The 27,203-nt window shown below is 28.6% G+C and overlaps 3 protein-coding genes across 3 annotated transcripts; all 3 read right to left on the bottom strand.

The window, feature by feature from the left end:
• Positions 1–4,696: 4,696 nt before the first annotated feature.
• On the bottom strand, positions 4,697–6,157 carry LOC137826769 (transcription factor MYB1-like). Its single transcript, XM_068632906.1, has 3 exons — positions 5,847–6,157; positions 5,561–5,690; positions 4,697–5,421 (listed from the first exon to the last, which is right to left on the bottom strand). The coding sequence occupies exons 1-3, from the start codon at positions 6,082–6,084 to the stop codon at positions 4,980–4,982; spliced, it is 810 nt and encodes a 269-aa protein (XP_068489007.1). The 5' UTR covers positions 6,085–6,157; the 3' UTR covers positions 4,697–4,979.
• An 8,260-nt stretch (positions 6,158–14,417) lies between these two features.
• Positions 14,418–19,728, bottom strand: LOC137826187 (phosphate transporter PHO1 homolog 9-like). Its single transcript, XM_068632072.1, has 13 exons — positions 18,961–19,728; positions 18,478–18,802; positions 18,328–18,376; positions 18,171–18,242; positions 17,958–18,087; positions 17,568–17,688; positions 17,128–17,386; positions 16,860–16,964; positions 16,731–16,775; positions 16,151–16,300; positions 15,363–15,641; positions 15,127–15,266; positions 14,418–14,621 (listed from the first exon to the last, which is right to left on the bottom strand). The coding sequence occupies exons 1-13, from the start codon at positions 19,511–19,513 to the stop codon at positions 14,525–14,527; spliced, it is 2,325 nt and encodes a 774-aa protein (XP_068488173.1). The 5' UTR covers positions 19,514–19,728; the 3' UTR covers positions 14,418–14,524.
• Positions 19,729–22,292: 2,564 nt separating this feature from the next.
• On the bottom strand, positions 22,293–24,562 carry LOC137827067 (transcription factor MYB114-like). Its single transcript, XM_068633278.1, has 3 exons — positions 24,418–24,562; positions 24,145–24,274; positions 22,293–22,703 (listed from the first exon to the last, which is right to left on the bottom strand). Exons 1-3 carry the CDS (start codon positions 24,548–24,550, stop codon positions 22,325–22,327), a joined length of 642 nt encoding a protein of 213 aa, XP_068489379.1. The 5' UTR covers positions 24,551–24,562; the 3' UTR covers positions 22,293–22,324.
• Positions 24,563–27,203: the final 2,641 nt, after the last annotated feature.

Below are 27,203 nucleotides of genomic sequence, written 5' to 3' on the forward strand. Positions count from 1 at the left end.
TGTTAGAATAATTACGAATCAAAGTCTTTTTTATATAACAATTATTGAAGGACCCCACAAATTTGTCTTACAATTCTTTTTAGCTTTAATACTTTTTATCATTTTTTTAACGCTTTAGATTGTTATTTTTGTTGAAATATTTGATAAGTAAAAGAAAGAGTTTAGGTGTGTGAGATGAAAACCTAAAAAAGAAAAATAATATAAGGAATATAATTTGATATGTCATACATAATCCTTTTTTAAGGAATATATATATATAAATATTTAATTTATCCAAAATAAAAGTTATTAAAAAGAGTAAGCGTGAAAGATTCAGTCCAATTAATATTTTTTTCAGGGATTAAATTTCATTAATGAACCGATTTTTAATTTCCATTATATAAATTAAATAAACAAATTTCATATAAATTAAAATTTATTTGATATTTCATCCAGAATTTTAGTCCCGACATTGTGAAAAAAAGTTCATAATTTTAGTTAAATTTCAACTTCTATATTTTTAACTTTTTGTATTTTAATCAATTAAATTATTTCTTAATGTATTTTAAATGAATATGTAAAGTGTAAGTTCAATTAAAATAAAATAAAATAAGATAGGTAAACATAATTAATACTCAACTCAACGTGAATTTCACTTTGGCCAATCCTATTTTAGCTTGAATTAATTAGTATGTTCTTATTTGAATTTTGTTGGAGATGGGTTTGACACAACTCGGTCTACAGTGGATCTGATTAGATTAGGGTTGATATTGTTTGATTTAACCTAACTTGATGTTGTTTCCCTCAACTTATTAGAAGTGAGATCGACTCGACTCGACTTAATGTGGAACTGACACGACTTGGCACACAATGAGTATTACTCGATTCAACCTGACGTGGGTTTGACTTGACTCATCTTGACTCGGCTCGATGTGGGCCTAACATGACTCAACCTAGTGTGGGTCTGACTCAAACTCAACTTAAGATGGGCTTGATCGACTCAGACCGGGGTGAGTACAACCAGACTCGACTCGAGGTTGACCCGACTCTAGTCGATCCGAGGTTGATCCAACTTCATTTGACCTCAGGTGGGCCTAACCCAACTCGACCCGAGGTTGACTCGACTTCACTCAGTTCAAGGTTGACCCAACTTGACATGACTCGACTTGATCCAACGTGGACTCAACTATACTCGGCCTAACATGGACATAAATCTATTCAGTTATCAATATGATTCCCACTCCACTAGATGTGAAACTCACATGACTTAGTCTAACGTTGGTTTGACTTGGTAAGGCTCGAGTCGACCTAACGTGGACCTTACTTAACTCAACCAAAGGTAGGTCTGACTCAACTCAGTTTGAGGTGGACTCAACTTGATTGAATTCGAGGTAGGCTTTACTTGATTGAGTTGGAGGTAGGCATGACTCGATTGAGCTTGAGGTGTGCCTAAAATAACTCAGGCTGAGGTGGGCTTAAAATGACTCAATCCAAGGTGGACCCAACTTGACTCGACCTGATGTGGGTCCAAATTGACTTGCCTTAATTTGGACTCGAATTAACTTGGCCTAATATGATCCTAAATTGATTCAACCTGACTTTGACTCAAATTGACTCTGATCAGGGTAAGACCTGACCTAAACTTGATTTGTCTTAATTTAACCTAGATTTGACTTGAATTGGACTTGACGACCTGATCTCATGTCGACCAACTTAAGATGATGTTAGCCTAACCTAACGTGACTTAAATCCAATTGTCTTTACTTATATTAAGTTTGAATTTTGTTTGATATTTTCATGTGTATAAAGCTTTTTTATTTTATTTTTAAATAACTTTTTTTTTTTACTTTAAAAAATGACCCTCCTATTATAATATTTTTGGTATTTTGATCTTATGAGTTTTTTTTATGTGAGTTTTTTTGTTCCTGTATACTTTTTTTGTTCCTTAAACTTCCTAATCCAAATAGACCAAAACTCACTAATCCAAATAGATTCTAAGTGCTATGACTTGAGCCGAATTGACAATGACAAGTCTACGTGGCTGGAACAAATTAAATATTCTATTTAAAGGCTGTTTTGATTGCTTAGCTTAACTTTTGTTTAAAATCTGTATTAACTTATAACTAGAAAATGATTAAGTGGCATTTATTACAACGAATATCAATAAGCTATTTAGTACATTCACAAAAACAAAAACAATGATACAAAATAATAATTTGTTGACACATATATGTTTTATATAAGTGTATGTTTGATACATCCGAATGTCATTTAATATGATTATTCAAATATCATAATCAGTAAGTTTATTTTTAAAATATATTTTATATATTATTTTTAGAGGAAGTAATTATGCATTCAAACTTCTATCTAAAAATATTGAAAAATTTATTCATTATTTTGTCAAATATAAAATTGTTTTGAAAACCAAAATTATATATGTTTTGAAAATTCGCACGATTTTTTATAGATGTTTTTCATAAATTAAATCAGCATGAAGCAAAATGCGAAATAAACTTCGGGATTTGATTAAAAATTCGAAAAAAAAAAACTTGCTTGCGAATTTATATTTCTCATGAAACTATACAAGAGTTACCAATATCATGCATTCCGTATTCTATGATATTTTGCATTCTATGAGATAAGCAATAAACCGGAACCTTCTTCTCTTTGAAGACGAATTTAAATTTCTTTTCTTATTAAAATAAAAAAATTAAAGTGATATTATTTAAATTTTGAAAAAAAACTGAGAAGTAAATTTTTTATTTTATTTTTAAAGATGGTGAATGATTTAATTTATATAATAATTTTTTTATAAATAGTATATTTATAAAATGACCAAATTATCTTATTTTTATAAAATAAATTTAATTAAATATAATTTAATTTTTTAATAATAATAATAATATTTATTATTTAATAATATTATAAAATAATATTAAATAAAAATCAATTTTAAAAATAAAAAATAATTAATGAGTGATTATTTAGATTTTGAAGTTGGTAATTAAAATTTTGATAATAAATTAAATATCAATTTAAAAATTATCTATTAATAATAGAAACTACTTTAAATATCGATAAATTTTTGTAATCTTTAAAATTATATATAATTTAGTTAATATAATGACTAAATATTTTTATCTTCAAAATTGATTTATATTTAATGATTTTTTTATAATATAATTTTATTATTATTATTATTTATATTATATTTTATTCATAATTAAATGTATCTAACATAATCCATTATTACGTTATAGCGTAATATATAATCTGTTATAGACATAATATATAATTAATTATACTATGTAATATATTAAGAATTTAAATTTAATATTAATATAGAAATAAAATAAAAATAAGAGTAAAAGATGTAAATGATTTCTCAACTAGTTTTCATCTTGGTTTTTCATATAATTGAGTTTGCGTAAATAAATTTATTCTAACAAATTTGTTTTTTTTATTAATCATCAAATACAAACATATATAGTTCCTTTCTATCAGCTGAGACAGTACAATCTCGAAAGGCAAAAAAACAATAGAGATAATTTTATCAGTGCATTTTTGTGCCTGAGAATAAACTTCTTGGTGGGTCTCTAAGATATATTTCTTATTTTTCTCATGGAAATTAGCCACATATTTCTGTCGGTTATTTCCATGAGATAACTGACTTTTTCCATAGAAATTGAGAACTTGCCTTTTCTGTATCTTGGGACCTCAAAGGTCAGAAATAAACAATGTACGAAAAAAGAGAGGAAAAGTTATAGTAACCTTATCTATTTTGAGTATTGTGTGATATTTTAAAAAATGAAATATTTAATTAGTTATTAAAAATAGTTTTTATTTGGTTACTGTAAAATGTTTTTTATTGAAGATGATTATTTTTATTCTTAATCTTATGTAATATTAATAAATTACTTATATTGTGAACAAAATGCTAAATAAGTATGTGTCACTTAAGAACTGTAAATATCTATAAAATAAATCTTGTTTATTTATCTTAAAATAAATATAAAAAACTAAAAATAACTATTTAATTTTTTTCAGAAATGAAAGTAATAGAATTTTTTTTCTCTAAGAACTAAAGCTAAAATTTGCACATTTTTTTACACATGTAAATAATTATAAAAATTAATATAAATACACATGCAATATCTAAAAATAGATTTTGTCCTATATGTTATCGAGACACTCTCGATCCAAATGATTGACTACTCGACATCCTGGATCGAGTTAAGATTAATCGAGAGATTATACTTAATGAAAAACTAATATAAAAATTAATCACGGTAATTAAAAATATACACTTCTTCTCATTAATTTGAATTGTAACACATAGTTAATTGTGTCATCAATTAAATTGTTCAAATCATGTTTGGTGGTTTCATAAAAAATATACTTAAATAATTTAACTAAATAATCATTTTAACTATTGTAAATATGCGTTATTATAATAAAAAATAATTCAGAAGCATTTTGACTTGAAAATAGTATATAAGATGTTTTTATGTTACATCGATGTTTGTGATAAAACTTTATTTTATAATATATAATAGATAGTATATATTATAAACCTAATTTACCATTTTAATTTAATAATCATGTGCTCATAAAATAAAGCATGTATTCTTAAACATTAAAATAATCCTGAATAAAGTATCATTACATTTAGTATTATATTGTTAAATATCAATAGAATTATAAACCATATATATGTCATCAAATATCAATAAAATGTGAATAGATTATGTTTTTGGGAGACCAACTGCTGGTACGAAAATTCAAAATAAATAAAGATTCCCTCTACAGAGAATATCCACAACAAATAGGCACTGGTTAAAGAATTAAAAGTGAAATTCTGGTTGGATGCATAAAAATGCATCGTTTTTCAAGAAGTTCTTTTTTAATTTCTTAACCAGTGCGTTTAGCAAGAACTTATTTTCTAAAGTAAATAAAATCTTCAGTTTGAACTTATTATAAGTTGAAACTGTGGAAGGTTAATTAAGAAGAAAATCACTCCATGTTTGAGTTTCTTCAAGAAAGTCAGAAGCAATAGAACCAAGTTCTTCATCCCAAAGCTCAAACTCTCCATCTTTGGCACCAGGGAACCACATCATGTCGTCAACTGCAATGTTCTCTTCCTTCTCATCTAACAGAGTTTCCCACCAATTCTCACACCCTAATGAAACTCCTTCACTAACACCAACTTTCGAACTACTCATCACTTTCCCCTGCACCAAGGACGATGCTTTTGGCAAAGCTCGAGGCACAGGTTTTATCACTTGGTGGGGTTTCCAACCTGTTTCGGATTCTTTTACGTTGTTGTTGTTTTCGTCATCTTTGTTGTGAGAGTGTACTTTGCGGCGCATGTTGGTGTTCCAGTAATTCTTCACATCGTTTGAAGTTCTCCCCGGAAGTCTTCCAGCAATGAGAGACCATCTGCATCCACAAAGTTTTTCTTTCATCATTGCTATTATTTTGTAATGATTAATCGTCATGCATGGCATAATTCAGTTGACTGATATATAATATAAAACTATTTTCTTATTTTGGTGTCTCTAAATAAATCTTACAGAACCTGTTCCCCAAAAGCTTATGCAATCTGATCATCAAATCAATTTCATCTTCACTAAAATCTCCTCGCTTGATATTTGGTTTCAAATAGTTCAACCATCTCAATCTGCAACTCTTCCGGCATCTGTTCAACCCTACGTGTACAAAACACAACATGTGACTCATAAATATGTTTATTATTTATTATATTATACATCACAACACAACACAACCTTTGAGGATGTCTAAGTTATTATATAAAGAAATGAAGAAAAGGAAAAGGATAATATAAAGAAAGAGGTGAATGAAACCTGCTCTTCCAGGAACAAGGTGCCATTTTCCTTCCCCGTAGAGTTGGACGCATTCTCTCAGAAGGTCATCTTCACTTTGACTCCATGCTCCTTTCCTCACACCTGATAATGCTCCTTCCATGGTGAGGCAAGGTGCTTGCACACCAGTGATACCTTGAGAACGTAATATAGGTGGAGAGAAGAAGTTTTTCTCAAAAAGTAGATGAATCTTAAATATAAAGTTATTCTCAGAATACATAACCCTGTAAAATATATACAGAGAGAGAGGTAGGTGGTGTATACACACGTATCTAATAATTTGTGGTGAGAATGGATACAGGCTTGTTATCAAAACCACCGATTCCAATTTCTCTATCATAACGCTACATTACATCTAATGGTACAGTAAATTTATTTTGCAAATTATAAAGTTACATCTAATGATCATTTTGATGCCAATTAACCAATCTTCAATTTTTTGAGTAACTTTCATGGGATATTGGATGTAGTGGAATATGGGATAAAAATAAACAAGATGGAAAAAATATAAGTAAAAATCTCGTAACCTTATTATTTTAAGGTTGGTTAAAAAATAATATTTTGATATTTTAGAGAATTTTTTTTTATTGACATTGGTATCTCTGTTGGATATCTTTAAAAAACATGCAAGTAGTATTAAAATTGATGATACTCAATTTTCTACTATTCATATCTTTTGTGGAAATAGAAGAGAGTTTGGTTGGATAAACACTTAACATTTTTGAAATTTTCGCTGTGACTAATTATGCATTTTCACTTTAACAAATCTTTAAATAAAAACTATTTTTAAATATTAAAATAATTATTTATTATTTGACTAAATTAAAAATTATTTTATAAACTAAAAAAAATTAGATCTAAAATAGTTTCTATTATTAATAAAAATTTATAAAATAGTTTCTAACTTGATATTTAATAAATCAATAAAAGTGGCCCACTGAAAATCTAAAATATTATATGAGATCATATTTATCATTTAATAGCACCCCCACAAGCTGAAACATGTATATCTTTCATGTTCAACTTAGATAAATTGTCATGAAATAGTCGAGGATGCAAATGTTTGGTCAACATATCAACCACTTGATTAGAGGAAGAAACTGAGATTAAATGAATGAGACCTTCTTGAAATTTAGTATGAACAAAATGACAATTAATTTAATTGAGTTTCGTCCTCTCATGAAACCTGTGATTCTTTGCTATGCATATAGCAGGTTTATTGTCATAATAGACAACAAAATATTCAGAAATATTAGTATGTAAATCCTGACATGAATATTATAACCATTGATGTTCATAAACAAGTCGAGTTAGTGCTCTATATTCTGCCTCTGAAAAAGATTTGGACAATGTAGAAGATCTGGACACTGTAGACTGCTTTTTAGACTTCCATAAAATTAAAGAGTTTCCCATAAGCACATAATAACTAGTGATAAACCTTCTAGAATCAATGCAAGTTCCCCAATCTGAATCAGAAAAAACTTTGATAATAATTTGATTATTACTGAAAAAGAATAGACCAAGACCAGGACATCCTTTCAAATATCGTAATACACAAAGAACTATTATCATATGAGGTTCTCGTGGATTTGAAATAAAGTGATTGAGTTTATGAACTGCAAAACTGATATCGGGCCTAGTGTGAGTAAGGTATAACAAACACCCAATCAATCTTCTATATTCATCTGGATTCAAAAGTAATGAACCTTCACTTTCAAAGAGAGGATAAGATGGTTCCATGAGAGAAGAGGCGAATTTGCAAGCCAATAAACCACTATGAGAAAGAAGATCTAATAAACAATATTTTTGTTGATTAAGAACAATACCAAAAGGTGAACGATTTATCTCAAATCCCAAGAAATAGCGAAGAGTACTAAGGTCTTTTATACTAAATGAGTTGTGAAGATGGGTTTTAACATGCTGGATTTCCTGAAGATTATTGTCAACAACAGAGCAGTGAAAGAATGATTGTCGACTCACCTACTTTAGTCCATATAAAGATTTTCTAAGTTTACAAACTTGTGTGGGATGAGAAAGAGTATGACCTGCGGGAGGAGTCATGTAAATTTCTTCATTAAGATAACCATGAAGAAAAACATTATTCACATCTAGTTGATAAAGAATCCATCTCTTAGCACTGGCTAAAGAAAAAATAAATTGAACAATAGTAATTTTAACTACAAGAGATAAAGTCTCAAAATACTCAATACCTTTGGTTTGAGTATATCCTTTGGCAACCAAACGAGTCTTGTAGCTATCAATGGTGTCGTCTGGTTTATGCTTGGCTTTGAAAATCCATTTACACCCAATAAGACGCTTTCCAGGAGGCAAATCCATAAAAGACCATGTTTCATTAGACTCAAGAGCATCAAGTTCATGTTGCATAGCTTCTTTCCAAAAATCATGTTGTGTCGCCTCTTTAAATGATTTATGTTCTTGGATAGAAGAAATATTATGACAAAAGAAGAATATGTAGGAGAACAATTATGATAAGAGAGATACTTTTGTATAGGATATTTAATACCTGAAGAATGATTAGTAACATCTTTTGAAGAGAAGAAAGTAGTGTGATAGTCCTTCAAGTATCCATGTGGTTGTTTGAGACGAGTAGAAACTCGAACAGATGAAGGTTGTGGATCAAAATGTTGGTGTTGCAAGACATCAATATCAATTAAATGTAATGGTGTAGAAGAATCAGAAGCAGGAAGACTGGATGGTAATACAGTTTCAGAAATTAAAGGAACAATATCACTAACAGATGTAGGCACAACAATATCATTACAAAAAATAGAAGGAACAATATCACTAACAGATGTAGTCACAACAATATCATTATCAGAAATAGAAGGAAGTAAATGCTTAAACATATCATGTGTATTCAAATTGGTATATGTTGTCCTTATAAAAAGGAAAATGATTTTCATAAAAATAACATCACGTGTCACAAAAATTTATAATTTCTATTGAATTATTGTGTAATAGACAACCGAGAGGCTGAGTGTGGTTCTTACGCTATGCGATGAATGGTTACCATTGTAATACTAGACATTAAAAGTGATTGGGAGCAGGTAATAATATTAAATTATTCTTTGTAATTCTTTAAAGTATATGTATCTTAGCACTAATGTAAACCTTATTTTGTAATGCAGTTCTTTATAGATGAGCAATTAGTCGACATAGATTATGTGAGACATGTTTGAGCTACATATTTCCTTAATTTCTATAACTCTAGGATAGATAATAATTAGTATAGGAATTAGATAGATAGATAAGAATATGAATTAGTGTTTGTAATACATTTTTATCAATATATATAATTTGATTATCTGAATTTGTGTATTTGACTGGCTGGATTTTCTTATTAAGTTAATTTAGATGGGAAAATGTTTAAAACATAATGAACTAAACAAAATTCCCATAATACCTCTCGGAGAAGGGTATAAATGACAATTATGGTGATAATCACCGTTTATACCTCCATCTGTGTTGAGCCTTGGAAAGTGTATAAAATGACGGTTATGGTAATAACTGTCGTTTTATATATACCTCTTTCATGTATTGTATTTTTGCAGTGTAGGGGAGGGTCTAAAACCATAACCGCCGTTTATGTATGTCATTAACATGGCAGTCAAATAGCCATCGTCTATGCATCAAGAGAGTAAACTATGTGTTTAAACACATCGATTTAAGATTCATCATTTTATTAGTAATATAACCGTCGTTTTTCACCTTTTCTGCACTTGTGGTTGTTCCCTTTTTTATAGGGTTTTATAAAAAGTTAAAACTAAAATAACAAATTGTGTATATAATTGTATATGTGCAGATATGTGATTTACTCAGTCAATAGTTAATGAAATAAGACAAATGTCATGTTCTTTTGTGTTTATTAAAAGTTTTTTTTAATTTATGATATGAGTGACATTGATTTAGAAATCTACTGTACCAAAAAGAGGAATCTTTCTTTCATGTTTCAACTACTCATACGGATATTCTTTATTACTCTTTACACTATAATCTAACAAGTTTCCATATACATGAAACTCATTAATAATATAAATAACATTGCATGCCTATATATGGAAAGATTCATTATGTTAACTCATTGTTTTCAACACGATTATGCATAAATTCAATGATTAATATAATGATTCAACTACTTATACCGATATCCTTTATTACTCTTTACACTATAGTCAAACAAGTTTCCATATAGATGAAACTGATTGATAATACAAATTAACATTGCATGCATATACATGGAAAGATCCATTATGTTAACTCATTATTTTCAATATACTTATGTATAAATTAAATGATTAAGATAATAATTTAACATATTCTTTATTACTCTTTACACTATAATCTAACAAGTTTTCATATGCACAAAACTCATTCATAATGCCATATAACATTGCATGAATATATACATAAAGATCTATTATGTTAAAAATAATGATATATTATCACCCACTAAATAAAAAACATACACATGAAATTTCTAAATAATAATATTTTAATAATATTTGTTTTATTTCTTAATTTTAAATTCTAATATGTACTATTATATTATTAAAATGGTTTGTAAAGTTAATGTTATTTTTTGGAAGAATGTGATCAAGAGAACTTTTTCCATATGTTAACTCATTGTTTTCAGTGTATAAATTAAATTATTAATATAATGGTATTGAAGTTGTACCACCATGAGTCTCAGTAGGTTATTATCTTTTGGGTTCCTTTTCTATCAACATTGCTTATTTTTCTCACATTTATTGATTCAATCCATAGATAACAAGGAAATCCGAAATGCAAACATTAACCTCAAAGTTGGGAAGACGTGCCGTTTAGAATGATTTAGGCGACCTTTACTACACCATTTGTTTTGATTTTATAAAGCTCAATTAATCAAGTAGGGTCATAACTTACTAGGTCAAACGACAAAAATTAAATCACATGCTTGAGTTACATTGATGGCAGTTTTCACCCCTCATCTACATCAGAACCAAAATCTGAAGATGCATTGAAAGGACCTGCAGAATTCCAGAAAATGAACTGCAGAAGATGCATTGAAAATGACACTTCAGGATGATGAATGAGCGCAAAATCTAATTTGAAGATGAAACTAACATTGTAAACATTATCATCACAGATGTTCCATTTTTCGTTTGGTTTTTTTATTTTTCTCTGGTTTCGGAGCTTGGGCTTCTTAAAGGACACATGGCTCAGCCATGCAATGCATGCAACTTATGCATAACACGAACGACAATGACGTTATATTTTAATGTGCAAATTACTAATTAAAGTTTTGTTTCAAATGATAGGTTTATTAACTCTAATTATTATTGATAGGTTTCAACAACCAATGATAAGTATAATTCAATAATTGTACTCTCACTATTAGTTATTTGTTACTGATATAGCGTTATATCAATCACTATTTCCTTTTCATTTGATTAAATGTTTATGACGATTTTATTGAATAGAATAATGTGGAGTTTATAAATAAGGTGAAAATCAGTTAAAACTCAGTTTAAAATGGGAAATAGGAAAATGAAGAAAAAATAATAATTTTAGGAACATTATTTCTACTTGAGACTCGATTTTATTATTGGAAAGCATATAATTTTTTTTTATTACATTCATGTTTTTTTTTTACTTATTAAGTTCATATAATTAAGGAGGATTGTTTCATATCAAGTTTAAGTCTTTGTTTGTTTTTATGGTAGATAAATAATTAAAAATATATGCCTATATATAATTGTAAAATATTCAAATAGATGACTTTACAAAATCATTATATATATATATATATATATTTTAAAAATTAAAACTACAACTTCCATTATATAAATATAAGTTGGTTCATGCGACTGTTAAGAACCTGCACGATTTCTTACTCATAGTGTTTTATAAATTCATGGAATTGAAGGTAGAAGGATTGGAGTAATTGGTGAGTGAATCCTTGGGAGTAAGTCCTCGCTATCCAATTTCTGGGAACGAAGCAGTATTTAGCTTCACCTCAGATTTTGATGCAGCAACAATTCTGCGTAAACTCATGCACATGTGTGGTATAAATGATGCAGATCAGCTTCTCAATTCGGTACAACGGAGAAGCATAGACTTTGATATTTAATGTTAGAGCAGTTGCTGATATGTGAAACAGAACCGGGTTGTAGTGTCTATGTGTGCCTTATTTATGAATGCTGGAAACTGCAATTTATATTCACCTAATAGGCTATTTTTTAGATTCAAGCAGAACTGTTCTGCAGTGATATGTGTGCCTATATGTGAGTTATGGCCAATTGTGTTGTCTTTTATATGTTGGTGAAAGGGTTCTCAACGTAAGAATGAATTTTATCTTATATGTTCACCCTGTCCATATATTTATCTAACACATGCAGTCATTTAAATAACAAAATTCAGTCCCAAAACATCCAAAAAAACATATAAAACATTACAAAATTAGTATTGTAAAAAAGTAGAATATTGACAATAATTAATCACAAAAATTAATAAAATTTGGGAAGTATAAATAAGAACTGGAGATGAGATGAAATAGAATCCATCATAATAGGTCATATATTCTCTTTCTTTCATTCTAAAGTTAAATATATATATATATATATATATATATATATATATATATATATATAAGAAATCAATATTTTATAAATATTCTTTTTTTTTATTAATTAAAATTTCTTATTAAAAAATATTTCTTAGAAGATATTTTAAAATAATTTATAAATAATTAAAAATGAGTGATTTTCAATCTCATGCATCTATATTTATAGTTCTAATATATTTTCTTTTTCTTCGAAACATTGTTTGTAATTAATCACGGAAAAAATACATTATTAATTAAAAAATTACAATTAATAAAAAGTAATTAATAATTTTATAATTTTTTTTTAGATACCATAGTCTCTCACTTATCCTTTATGAAAATTATAGTAAAACCTTGGTATAAAAATTATTATACGAGAGTCTTATCAAATAGTATTGATATTCATTTGAGATTAACACCAAACCTATAGTGAAGATATGTATGTGTATGAAAATTACAAAGAAAAATAAAAAAAAATATTAATTGACGGTCGAAATATTTTCTTACTTGATTAGCTATGATTGTAACTTGTGAAACGTAAGTCAAAAAGAAGACTAGCAATTGAAGTTTATAATAAATAATAATAATAATAATAATAATAATAATAATAATAAAGCTTTAATATAATTTAGATTCATAATATAAATTTACTTTTCTCTATTAATTTTTTCTTAAAATTAAAATTTAATTAAAGATAGAGACAAAAGAGATTGAATTGAAAGAGATAAGTTATTAAGAAGATTCTCTTATACAAATAATGGTAGAAATATATATATATATATATATATATATATATATATATATATATATATATATATATATATATATATATATATATATATATATATATATATAGGTTGACATGTTTGAAAGAATTTTTTTTTGGCTACAGTTATATTTAAAATTTATTAAACATAACTTCAAATAAGAGAAAAAAATATTGAAAGTGTCTAATTATGAGAGGGGAATTTTTTATTTTATTTCTAATCATGCATATTTTAATACATATATTATAAAAAAATGTTTTTGTCTGCGTGTACAATTTAGAGAGGGGTTTGTAACGTGTGACATTAGTTGTGAACACGTTAACACATGTGATCCTTGAAACATATGCATCTAATCCTTTTAAGAACAGAACGAATAATCTTATTTATATATAATTGCAGAAACCATGAATCTAAATAAATATATTTTATCTAACCTAATATCGTATACCTTAAATTAAGGAATCAAAATTAAAATCAGAATTCAAAATTACACATAATTAAAAAATTAAAATTACAGAAACAAAATTTAAAAATCAAAACTATAAATTTTATAAAATATAACATCAAAGTTACAACTAAATGTAATAATTTGATCCATATCTTAGTTGGAGAAAGTTTGGGCATAATATAATCTTTGAATGTTTGTTGATGACTTCTTTCTCCATGATTAGATGTTATAGACATAATTCTATTGGCTGGAAATAATGTTATGTTGATTGTGTAAAAATAGTCAAAGATTCATAAAATGACTAATAATAGAGCAAGATGTAAGATGTTATCGAAATTATTTAAAATTTATCAGTATTGAGATAGGAGCATGAATTGTGATTGAGATATGCACTTATTTGATGTGTTTTTATTTAGAGGGAACTTGAATCTATCTCCTTGATTTCAATTTTTTTTGATATAATATTGTAGAGAGATAATAAAAGGGAATAAAAAATGCTCTTGACAATTATGATAGAAATGATAAATGAATAAATTGAAGGAAAACTGTGATGTTTTTTTGTTGTTGTAAGATTTGTTAAAATTGTTTTATTCATTTAATATAATAGGACACATCTCTGTTAATAAAATTACATGAATATTTTATATAATATATGTTTATATTTTGTCTACTATTATGTTTATACATGAATATTTTATAACTTCCTCTGCAGAAAATGTGCACACTGGTCAAAATTGATAATGTATTAACCCAACATTCGTATTTTGAATGGACCAAGCCAAAATTGGGAGTTATAAAAGTGATTTGTGTTTTACAAAGGTGAAACCAAATCTTGACACTGTCATGATTCGCTCTCTTCATCTTCATAATTAAAAGGCAGAGGTACTGATTTGAATGCTCGGTAGTTCCCAACATTGTTCAAGTGTTCATTCTCCAACCTGTTCAGTGTTCACATTAAAACAATCATCTTATTAGCTAAGTAACAATAACTACATGATTAATGAGTTTATAGTACAATGGATTGTAAAACATATTCATAATTTCACAATAAGCTGCCAAATTAAAAGGTGCCAATTCTCTGCTAACAAGAGAAATTGTTTCCTTTGCTAACAAATTCCATATGCTAATGCATGAATTTCAGCTATTGAGCATTATGAAGTTCTGCTTTTTGCAGATACTATATTGGAAATTTCAGGTCACCAAGAAATCAAAGCAACAATTTATAATTTACCTAGTGAGGGTAAATTTCACTTTATAATTTATAAGTCGATTTTATAAGTCAGTTTGAATCTCTTCTTCTTAGATATATCAGGTTTCATGCATAAATCCCATGTTTTGTTAGTGAAAATGCAATCATGACCAATACCAGCATGCACTTCCATACAAATTCACATTCTGCTACATTGCTAGTAATGCTTTTGAATTGAACACAACAGAGTATACCTGAAAAAATTCCAAATACCACGGCGAAGGATCTCCAAGCATGCTACAAGAGCAGTCAAAGCTGTTTTATGCAGAAAAGGAGCTTCCGTAATGCCTAAAACAGATTGCATCCATACAAGTCGCAATACAACATTCAACACCTGAAAAGTTATTCATATTTGCAAAAGTCAACAATAACCAACACAACAGAGAAGAGTATATGATGTATACATAGTTGAAACTTAATAATAACTTACCATAGCAGCAAAATATACACTTTTGTTTGGTACAGAGAGTTTTTCTCTCAACCATGGATTTTTTGAATTTCTTCTAAGCAAACCCCAGTCTATGACAACATCCCAATATGTATTAAAAATCGTTGCAATGCTTGAAGAAATTGCAGCCAGAATTTTCCAAACGATTCCTTTATGGAACTCATTAGTAGTCCTCATCACAAGTGCTACTATTGTTGAGATGTACTTTAGCCCATTCAGACCGTGCATCGTATTTCTTTCTTCAAGTAAGCGTCGAAAGCACTTCAAATAATAACTATAATATTAGATTCAATACAATTACAATACAACCCAATGATTCAAAATGGAAACTTTCTAACACATATTTCACACACCCCTCAATGTGATATGAGATCTAAAACAAACTTAAAAACATGGTAGAAGAGTTTAGCAGAAAAGAAACTCCTGGTAAAAATATCCTTCATGAGGGGAAACTTTTGTATCACATTTTTTTGTAGAGGATAATCAAATTACATATTTTATAATCCATATTTTCATCACAGTTAACATTTTTTAACTTTCTCAAAATGAAAATAAAGTGTATATAATTTGGTCCCTGTTTTTATCTGTGCAAATTAGTCTTTCCAAGGATGAAATTGTTTGAGTCGACAAACTTGGTAGGGTACATTTGTTAGCAAGTTGACACTTCTAGGTACTAATTTGTATAAGCAACATAACTTGCCACTTTAGGGATCAAATTGTATGTAAACTAAAACATGAAAGATGCTTTTTTAAGTCTATCAAGTTCATACCTGGAGACAGCGGATCCAGAACGGAATAATAGCTACAATTAAATAAAATGCCCTGTAGACATCACTTTTAAGGCACTTGTTTGACCTGGTCTTGATGTTTCCCCAGAAATAGTAGCAGACATAGAATTCCAAACTTCTAAAGGCTTGCACCTGAGACCAAAAAGAAGAGAAGCATTATTTTAATAGAAAATCTATAACAAATTAACCACTTGATATCTATTAGTGGAGGATCAAAATATGATGAAGCACAACAAAAAGATCTTGTGGTTATTCCACCTCAAACAAAAGAGATTATACATAAGAGTAAAAGTAGTGTATTAAGAAGTAAGTTGATGTGAAATTTCCAACACCCCTTGTTTCAAGGCATATACATATTGAACATGAGATTGGATATTTATGGATGGTCCGATAGCGGGTAACTTTGATTCCATAATAAGAAGTGAATTTAAGTCTAATTCAACCTCACAAAACCATGTTGTAAAGAGAGCTTTGTACGGACTTATATACTATAAATTGACCTTATCTTTCATATCCAACAAGTGATCAATGTTAAGCTTTAGTATGAGATATATTTATAGACCTGACTGGTAAGCTGGTCTGCCAAGAAATTTTCTGGGAGATTGACCTGAAAGCATAGATAAAATCAATATTACTCAGTAAGATTTTGACCAACAAGAAAAAGTGCTTTCTTGAAATTCTCTTTCTTTACCTTGTAAAGAGGAGCACAAACGCAATGAAATGCACATCGAATAAGGAAGAAGCGACTGGATTTATATATAAGGTTGAAGGGACAAAATGTGATGAGAAGCAGAACCTGTAATACAAATTCACTAGCTTATAGTCATATGCGTCCATGATCCAACAAAAAAAGACCATGAAATACAAACATGAATATCATCTGTTTAGGGAGAGTATTGTGTTTCAAATCACATAGACAATAAGATAATTAAGTTCACAAATGCTTTTCTTTAACTTACAATGACAAGGCCTAAAGGGACTAATTCTGTAAATGCTGAGAAACTTTTTGTTCTCTGTTCTATCTCCATGTCCAAGTTTGAGAGGACTGCAGCCAATGAGAGTACTGCAAGGCCAGAGCTAAGAAGAAAGACTTCTCTATATCCCAATTCTGTTCCTTCCTTGAAGCCAAATATAAAGGGGTAGTTGATTGTATAACGCCTCCAGAAGTATACATTTGCAGAGTACATGATCATATGCAAGACTAGGTATCCAAAGAGGCTGCAAAAGAACTGATGTTCATTAATCATGTTTCTTGACATCATTCTGCCAAAAGGGGCATACAACAAAGTAGTGGAACACCATCTAAGAACTTGAAATCATTAGTGGAATACCAGACGCTCACAGAAATATACATACACAGAACGATGCAACTGCATAATTCAAATTCAAATGAACTTACCTATAAAGAGGAAATATGTTGTCCATATATTTAGTACGTCCCGCGCTGTATAGAATATTTCTTACATGTATGAGTATAACAAGAGCCACAATGAGGGCAATTGAGCAGCCAGTAAATAACCCTGACATGTGATAAAGTAAGTGTCAGTGTGAAGTTAAACTGAAAAACGGTTTATTATCTCTAAACATAGTAACGAGGCATATTGCACGAATAGAAATTCTGTTGAGCATAATTAAATCAAGGGTTGTGTACATGAGAATCTCTGCGTTTAAACTTGTTACATGAACAAAACTAATAAATATCACCTTGATTATTTTTCAATGTTAACCATAACACAAATGCACCTCAAGATTTGCAACAATAATTTAAAATTCAACCACTTGCCCTTACCCAGTAAGAATGTGATTCTATGGCGCTCCTTCTTAGCAGTTGGTCTCAATGTGTTCATTCCTTTCCTGTGATTCCCATTTGCGAAGTGCTTAATGAAGGCGTGTTCAACCTTTACCATGAGCCTATTAACCTGTACAAAGCAGGATTTTGGGTTTAAAAGACAACTTTTGATTAATGGAAAGAATACAAAAGAATATGATTTTAGGATAGAACCTCATCTGAGCTTCCAACATATGAACTGTCCACCATCTTTAAGTAATCCTTTGATACATTCCTTGAACTGACCTGCAATGGTTTTAATTGGTAGTCAGATAAATGGCAAATATAAAACAATACAACCAATGATCCTCACTCAAATAATATAGCAGACCTTGTCATATTTCTTCATGATTTTTGAGAATGCCAACAAGTTTAAGAAACTGCATACCAATCAAGCATAAAGTTTAGCATTGTAAAACATGATCAAGCTCTCTTCAGTGTTCACTACTAAGTTAACAAAGGAAGGGGAAAACTATGTCACCTATAGCTTTTTAGAAGTCGAAGCCTACGATAGAATTCCTTTAAGGCTGTGCTCATTTGTTCCTCCGCTTTCGTGAGCTCTTTCCTGCTAAATGTTTGGTCAGGTTTTGAACTCGAAAGAAGCCCTTTTATGGTTGATATATGAGACTCTAGTGTGGTCATGGTCATCTTAACATGATCAAGGATCTCCACTGAAGCTGGTCTAAAGCCTTCCTCAGAAGTCTTAGAAGTGGTTTGTTTGTCGTAGTTTCCAGTTTCATTTTCCAAATGACTTTCATTGCTCAACTCAATTTCATGAATCACATCCATGTGCGCACGTGAGTGACCTTCAAAATGATTTTAAATCCGTTAGAATGTGACTCCTCAACATAAAAATTGTATGTTCATTGTATAAATCAGAAGAACATTTTAATCATTATCTTATTTCTTCATCTAGTGTTGTGGAGAAACGAAAATACAAAACAAAGAACATGTTCTGATTTACCAGGCCTGGCATCATTTATATGATCATTCATGGAAATTGAAATTGATCTGTCATTGCTAGCAACATTTCTGAACCCCACCTTATCCACCTTTATTCTTAAAGCAATCAAAGCATTCATTTGCTTAGTTAACTCCTCTGCCTCCTCAACCATTTCCTTCACCATTTTCTTGTAGAAATTATTGACCTTGTTAAACTCGCGATCAAGATTCTTGAAAAACACAAGATCTTGCTCTGCCCCTTCTTCAGAAGGCTTGAGGAACATGGTCTGGTACAAACCTTCTGAACCTTCACCCTCCTCAGCACGAACAAGTATAACTTCATCCTCACTCTTCTTTGGAGACCCTCTTTGTCTACCTGTAAGACCACTAAAGGCTCTATAGAGGGTTAACCTTCTCTTCAGTGATCCTTTTGGAGTGGATGCCATTGCTACCGACTCGTTCAACTCCATAAACCTTGATTTGTGTTTCAGAATGGTTTTGAGAGAGTTGTAATCCATGTATGCTTCTTCCCATTCTGCCACCATCTGTGAGAGAAATTCTTTCCCAAACTTCATCCTTTTTCCTGAGAAACTTCTCGTTCTTCCAAATCAACAAAAAGTAAAGAAGCTCAGAGAAACATCAATTCAGAGCTGCAATGAAGATAAGGTAGGATAAAAATTCAACTTGTATTGTTTCCATGTAATGGGTCATACTCATACAGCTTCAGAAATGAAACAAAAACCAAAGTTGGAAAGAAATGTGATAGAGAGATACCCACTAGTAACGCTTAAATTAATTAGTGTATTCAAATCTTAAATATATAGTTATTTGGAAGTAGAATTTCATCATCTCTAATAATTTTATTTGTTTCAAAAATAATTATGTCCCATAAAAAGTATTTATGTTCTTGTACATAAATAAATAAATAAATTAGATATTGAATTTTTTGTGTGCCTTGTTATATCACTTACCTACTTAAATCTTTTTGTCAATATCGTGATTACCATATACTTCCAACCTTCCTAACTAATTCATCATTCCATTTCAAATCTTGAACAAAAATTTGGTTTGTCGGTGTGAATATATAGGTTACTGTGAACAAAAAGAATCTGCATGTCCTACAATCACGGCGTGTACTGGTTTAACGTATATACCTCATGAAAATACGTCAAAGTGAAAATCTAATTATACTCTTCCTATGATGTTGGATTCATCTTTAAATTTACTACGTGACCATAATTGTTTTACACAACACTATATAAAATATAAGTTGTTTATGTGAGTTATGAGAAAAGCATGTTGTGATTGTTCACTAAGAAACAAAGTTTTGGCTGTTGACAACCTAAAGAGGAAATGGCTGTGGTTGTTTCAGTACTGGCACAAGCATAAAATGTTTCTGAAAGTGTGTTGTGGACCAACAACACCATCAACATCATCTTCCGCGTTTACTTTTCAGAAGGGTTTGATAAAGACATGTACACTAGTTGTGAAAACGTGTTTACTATTCAAACATGCTTCGGAAACTTTAATATTAAAATAATCATTGTAATGTTCACACTGCTGTTGATTTATATATAGAAGATATGAATCAGATGTAGTTTCTCCAATTTAAAGGATCTTGGAAGTCTGCGTCCATTACAAAATATTCCAAATTTACATCATGCTCATTATACAGCTGTATAATTTATTTGTTTGTTTTTTATCAGCATACAGCTACATAAATAAATAAAACTATATGTAATAGGACACAATTTATTGCTTAATTAATATTTTATAAAAAATAGGTTATAAAGTATGTTTTGAAAATGAAATACATAATATATAATATGAATAAAATTGATAAATATGTAAAAAAACAAGACAAAAGATACTAATGTAGCCTTTCAGGCTATTAATTTAATATTTCTATAAATAAAATAATTATATTTCTTTTCCCATTAGTATATGAAACGATTATGTTAGTTAATTAAGGTTTTAAATTTTTATATCTATATTTGTACGAAATATACGTGTGTGTATGTATAATGAAATTAAAAAGTATTAATGTCTTATTTGTTGTTATTAATAAATATTTAATCAAATAAATTTTTTCTTTCTTATATAATATTCTATTTTTTATTTAATTAATTTTTAAAATTTTTATAAAACATAATTTTAAAAGTAAATAAGAAAATACACATTAATTTAATATACAAAAGTGATATCTTGTATAGTGGTATTTAATGTCATCACTCTAATATTTATGCAAATGTAATATTTTTTATACAGTGTATAATTAATGAAAAGAAATACTATTTGTTTCATATAAAATGTGGGGAGATATTAATGTGAGTGGACCCTTTCCCCATCGAGAATAATTGTCCAATTAGAAAACTTTCATTAAATGTATGACAATATATACAACTAACGTATTTATATAGAATTAAATTCCAACTGTTCTAATGAATTTCAATATTAAAACAATTCAAAGTTTATGCATTTTTTTTCTATTAAATAAAATAAAGTATTCAAGTATTATTAATTGGTGGGTTGTTTTTTACTTACCGCCTAGCCTATAAAACTTCTTCATCTGTATTTTTCTATTTAAACGTACAAGGAACCATAAATTTATTAATTAGATGAATGGAATTCTTTCAATTTATTTTGTTCTAAGAATAAAAAATAAATTTTATTTTATAATTTTTATCTTTCAATAGAAAACTCAAATAAAATAAACAAAAAGTAAGAAAAAAATCTCAATCATAAATTATAACAAATTAAAATCATTTTTTTTGTAAATATTACATTTATTTAACTATTTTTAAAAAATTATTTTAATTTTGCCATGGTTTTTATCTTATGGAAGAAGTTTATTTTAGACTTTGGATTTTAATCAATTAATTGTAGTAATTGTTTCTTCTAAAGGGTAAAGTAATCCGGAGGAGGCAAATATTGTTTGATTGTCCTATTAAATATAATTAAAGCAAGATTATTTTTATTTTTTTTTATCGATAATATTAAATTAATAAATGCGAGTCACTTCAGGGTGGTTCAATCCTTATGCAAAAGAAATAAGAGATACCAAACCAACTACTAGTTAAAATCTCTAAATTAACAAACACAAGCACTAACTGGGCATATACTTAAACTAAATCAAACAACCATTCTCATACATTCCAAAGGTACCATACACCAACTAGAAAAGAAAAACGAAACAGGATCGAAATCTAACATTAATCCAAGACCAAACTTTTAATTGAACTCGTAAACAACAAAGATAATTTTCTTAGATTTTATAAACAGGTTTGTATACATTCACAAACAAAAGAATGAGTATCAGAAGAAAAAGTAAGAGTTTTCCTTCTTGTGCCAGCACCACACACATACATAAATATACAATATATATACTAATTAATTTCTAGGTCAAGAAAGATTTGGCTCCAAGTTTCAGCTTCTGTAAGAAAGTGAGAATCAATTGAAGTAAGTTGTTGATTCCATAGTTCATCAAACACCGCATCTTCCTCTCCAAAGAAGCATGTATTGTTCACTGTAATATTCTCATCACACAGAGTTTCCCACCAATTTGACGAAGCAGCTGCACCTTCTTTACTAACACCAACTTTGGAAGTGTTTATAAATTCGCCTTGCAGTAAGTTGGGACAAGTTTTTGATGTTGATTGCTTTACTCTGTTCTGAGAGTGTAATTTACGTCGTGTGTAGGTGTTCCAGTAATTTTTCACATCATTTGAAGTTCTTCCCGGAAGTCTTCCTGCAATCAGGGACCACCTGCGTTCACAATTATGTAAAGGTGTTGTTATTTTGATATTTTTATCCCGAAGGTTTTAATAAATAATAAATAATATGAAATAATAAATACGTGGCAAAAGCAGTTATTACTTAACATTGAATAGGTCAAAGACAAGCAAATTATGTATCAACGTGGATCAACACTACTCACGCAGGCACAATATTCATAAATGAAAAAAATTATTTAACAATATAAAATAAAAATATTTTACTTATATTTATTTTATTTTTTAATTCAAAATTTTAATATATAATATATTAGAAAGTGAACTTTAAGCCTAACTCAATCCCATAAAACCGGATCATGGGGGTGAGGTTTGCACCCACTTATATACAATGAAATGTCTTAATCTTTAGTCGATATGGGATCTTCAACACACCCCTCACGCCGAGAGTGACAGCTCGTGCGTGAGACTATATATCATGGGTGGTCCGTTAGCGGCCGATAGCAGGTGACACGATAGGTCTAACACAAACACTCGCTAGCATATACTCGAAATGACTCTGATACCATATTACAAAATAGAACAAAGATGAATAAAAGAGAACAAAGATGAACAAAAGAGTAAAAAGAAGGTAAAAGATATGAGAATGAATATCTCAGTTTTCTTGTTATTGAAATCAAAACAAATGGTCTGAATATATACAAGTAGTACACTCATTCTAGGTTTAACTAAAGAGGAAAAGAAACAACTGATAATTAAAGGTTATTCACCACTATAAAAAGGTTATTCACCACTATAAAAAGAAACAACTGATAATTAAAAAAGACTTAATATTAGGATCCTTCTATATCTCTGGTATCCGTATCTTTTAATATAATATATTATTAAAGTGAATTATGGAGTGGATGATAAAGAATGAATTAAATAAATAAAAAAACATTTAAAAACACTCAATTAAACGTAGAAAAGGTGTGTATATGTAAAATCATACACAGTTGTCAGGCCTGCAAGTTCCTAAGAGCTCCCAAAATTCAGAGTGCTATTCGTACTCTATCATTCAAAATGCATATTTTAAAGTAGTTCCTACGTAACTTATATTGATGTCAAAAATAGCAATCTAATTAAATAACATGGACACAACATTTATACTGTCATTGTCAGCCACCAACATAACATTTAATAGATTCTCTCTTTTTTAACATACACTTCATAGTTCGATTCAAATTTCTTAAAATCTCAAAAATGATAAGAGATGGTTATAAAACAAGTGTGTTTAGAAAGATGTGTTTGAGAATATCTCGAAAAAATTATTCGTTTATTTGGTCGTCTCTGAATATCTGAATAACTCCTTTACAGCAAAAGAAACTTCCTTTTGGAATAAACAGTTATGCATATTTCAAATATCAATTATACGTCATATTTCTCATGAGGTATCACTACATACTACAATGAGTGTGAATATAACACATACAAACCTGTTTCCCAAAAGTTTATGCAATCTGATCATCAAATCAATTTCATCTTCACTAAAATCTCCTCGCTTTATATTTGGTTTCAAATAGTTCAACCATCTCAATCTACAACTCTTCTGGCATCTGTTCAACCCTACTTGTACAAAACACAGCAACATTGGACTCATGTTTATTAACTTTTACGAGGATGTCTCAGTTATATATAATTGGATCATTGTGCACCACAGGTAATTAATGAACGCAAAATGGAAAAATAATAAATGCATAGAAGTAGACCTGCTCTTTGAGGAACGAGGTACCATTTTCCTTCTCCGTGAAGATGAACGCATGCTTTGAGAAGTTCATCTTCAAATTTACTCCATGCTCCTTTTCTCACACCTGATGATGATCCTTCCATGGCTCGCACCATTACTCACCTTACTTTCGCTGTATAATTTCTTCACTTCTACATTCTCAATTCCTTCTTCTCTTTATAGTCTTAAGTACCATTAACCACCGTACTTACTGATTAACACGTATCTAACAATGTACTTACTCAACATACTTATTGAGACACACGTATCTAACAATTTCTGGAAAAAACGTACTCCATCTTTATCTTCTTTCTCATTTTTATACTTTTTAATTAAATCGAGTAATGATAGATTGACACTCTAAACACAAATAATAAATGTGATTACTTAATAACTCAATAAATTAATATTTTAATTATATAAATTATATTTGTTTTATAAATAAATATATTTACTTAATTATTTAAAAAAATAATATTTTAATTTTAAAAAATATATTTACTTTACAATTTTATATTTTAATTATATATTTTTTAAATTTAATATACTAATATATTATTATATCATTACAGTGGTGCTTGTGAAAGTGATGTTTTTACTTTATCGGGTGTTAAGTAATTTTTTAATATCTTTAACATCACTTCAAATCATATCAATTCTGAAAAACAAATAAATAAAGACAACTAATATTAAATTAAAGTTAACTTTTTAAAACTGTGTTTTTATACAACTTTTTAATTTCTTTTATAACATTATCTAAATTATTTGAAGGACTATGAATATTCATTTCAAAATTAGAAGAATGAAAAGTAAAGTCGAACTTAAAAACAATATATTGGGTCCTATAATAAAATGCATTATTTAATAATTTTTTAATATATAACAGGAACTAAGTCGAAGGCTTTTAATTATCTTGCCTGAGACATGTTCTTGTTTTGCTGTCAAAGCCTCCAATCCAGAACTTATCATCCACACACTTCTTTCTCTAATAAAATGGCAATTAACATTTAATAATTAGCATTTGTAAGTTATCTTAAGATATTGGTAGATTATGTTTATAAGAAAAAAAGTTATCAATGTAACTTTTGTAAGTCAAAACATGAATAAACGTAAATTTAACACATACAATTTATGTTCACAAATAAATTTTATCATATCATGATTCTCACACAATCATATAATCAAGAAGGAATAGGCACTTACCTTGATCCATGAGTGATCCTAATTGAACAGTTACTTTATCTCCTTTATCCCAATCTATCTCTTGCAATTTTGTTCTTGTCACACACTTTCGTGATGGTTAACAGTAAGACAACTATTATTTGCAGAGACAGAACCTTATAGTTTTAGTACCCAATCTCCATCAGATGTAGGTTTTCATTAGGTATATCATCATATATATATTTTTCTCACATTAACCAATGGGCCTTTATTCTATTATTATTATTAAATCATATTTGGGCCCAAAATCCAAACTCTAAGTCATGTGAGTCACTTTATAGAAATTAATTTACATAATTTCTTACCATTTCCTCTTCCTCGTAAAAAGATGGTGTTACTGAAGACTAAGATTTTGGAATTGACCAATGTCCGTGACTATCGATCAGTTTTTAAGGCCAACGTTCAAAAATATTAATTAATCATGATTAATTAATTGATTAGTTGTCGTGGACCATTAACTAGGATTTGGATAAAAGGAGGCGTAAAAGAAAATTCAGATTGAAAAAACTATATTTATACATGCAAGTTATCTTGTTAGTTACTAACTCTTCTTTTTGTAGCTTTTTATTATCTATTTGTTGATTTTGACAATATGTTATAGTTGTAGTGAAAAAGTGGATATCTAAGTTTATTATTTACAGAGAATGCAAGTAAAAAAGTGGGGATTTTATGTAATCGAGACACTTATGTTATCTGTCACTCTATCGAACAAAAAATGTTTATTTATGTTAGATCTTTCTCTACGACAAAACTCACTTTCTCCTTCATTTCACAAAGTTTAAAGAAATTTATAGAAATTTAATTTTCTGTTTTATTATTGAAATTTATACAAATTTAACTTTCGTTATTTTATATATACAAATTAACTTTTACAAATTAATTTTCTGTATTATTAGTGAAATTGTATAATTCTTAAATATATGAATTGAGTTTAGATTTTCCAATTCTTTCTGTTTTCCAATCTATTTGTGTTATCTAGTTCTGTTTCATTATAAAAATCCTCAAATTAATTTGTAAAAAGAAAATATTAAATATTATATACAATAATAAATATGTATCCTTTTTATACTTTAATTTCAAAAACATTGAAAACTACAATAATAAATATGTATATCCTTTTGATACTTTGATTTCAAAAACATTGAAAACCCCTTGTCTCTTAGTCATTGTTGCTCTTTCTTCTCTATTTGTGTCAACACTTAATTTCGTTCAATAAAAAAAATACAAATTAAAATTAAAAAACAATACAGTTTTAAAATACAATATTAAAAAATAAAATAAAATAAAATATTATTATTTTTAGAATATTACAAAAATTAAAAAACCATCTTCCGCGTTTACTTGTTTTATGATATGGAAAACCGCTTTTCTCGGTGATTTTGGTGGATCTATAATTCTGATAGCTTTTTCTTAGTTTTTGGATAGTTTGATAGTTTTGTTTAGGGACTAATTGAATTATAGAATTGGTACACAATAAGTTTTTTCAAAGAAGAGGTAAATTTACGATGAAATTAGTAGAAAAAAATGAGTGGTTTTTGTAAGGGCGTC

Source organism: Phaseolus vulgaris, chromosome 8 (genome assembly GCF_000499845.2).
Source record: "Phaseolus vulgaris cultivar G19833 chromosome 8, P. vulgaris v2.0, whole genome shotgun sequence".
In the NCBI taxonomy this organism is placed as follows: domain Eukaryota; kingdom Viridiplantae; phylum Streptophyta; class Magnoliopsida; order Fabales; family Fabaceae; genus Phaseolus; species Phaseolus vulgaris.